Raw genomic sequence first — 346 nt, 5'->3', positions numbered from 1 at the left:
GGGTAGCAGTAGCCGGCCACGGCCTCATTCCAGGCACAGTTGCTCCAGAAGCAGAAGAGGAGCTGTGGGGAGGTGGGTGAGCAATGGTGGGGAGGGGGTCACCCCACCCCCTGGAAGCACCCTGGGACCCCCGTGGTGGTGGCACCTGACCCCTGCCCCGGGACGCCCCGACTCACCCGGTAGAAGAGGGGGATGTTGTCGTAGAGGAAGGGGTACACAAAAGCCGCCGTCCGCAGTACCTTGCTCAGCCGGGGACGCTCCAGCTCAGGGAAGCTGTGAAGGGGGAACCGGGCAGGTGGCGGGGGGGAACGGACCCCTGCCCGCCCCCCACAGTGGGGACGCTGCG

At 68.5% G+C, this 346-nt stretch overlaps 1 protein-coding gene across 1 annotated transcript in view; it reads right to left on the bottom strand.

Moving 5' to 3' along the window:
• Positions 1–17: 17 nt before the first annotated feature.
• The window catches only part of PAQR6 (progestin and adipoQ receptor family member VI), a gene marked incomplete at its 3' end in the record, with an annotated part of 2,437 nt that continues 2,108 nt past the window's right edge, over positions 18–346 (bottom strand). The window contains exons 5-6 of the mRNA XM_009585162.1: positions 177–273; positions 18–62 (exon numbers count right to left, since the gene is read on the bottom strand). Of these exons, the coding sequence (XP_009583457.1) occupies positions 18–62; positions 177–273 (142 nt within the window). The remainder of the gene's footprint in view (positions 63–176; positions 274–346) is intronic.

This window comes from Fulmarus glacialis, unplaced genomic scaffold, assembly GCF_000690835.1.
Source record: "Fulmarus glacialis isolate BGI_N327 unplaced genomic scaffold, ASM69083v1 scaffold25509, whole genome shotgun sequence".
Lineage (NCBI taxonomy): Eukaryota > Metazoa > Chordata > Aves > Procellariiformes > Procellariidae > Fulmarus > Fulmarus glacialis.
Note: the sequence above shows the minus strand (reverse complement) of the source record. Positions and strands in the feature narration are given on the sequence as shown.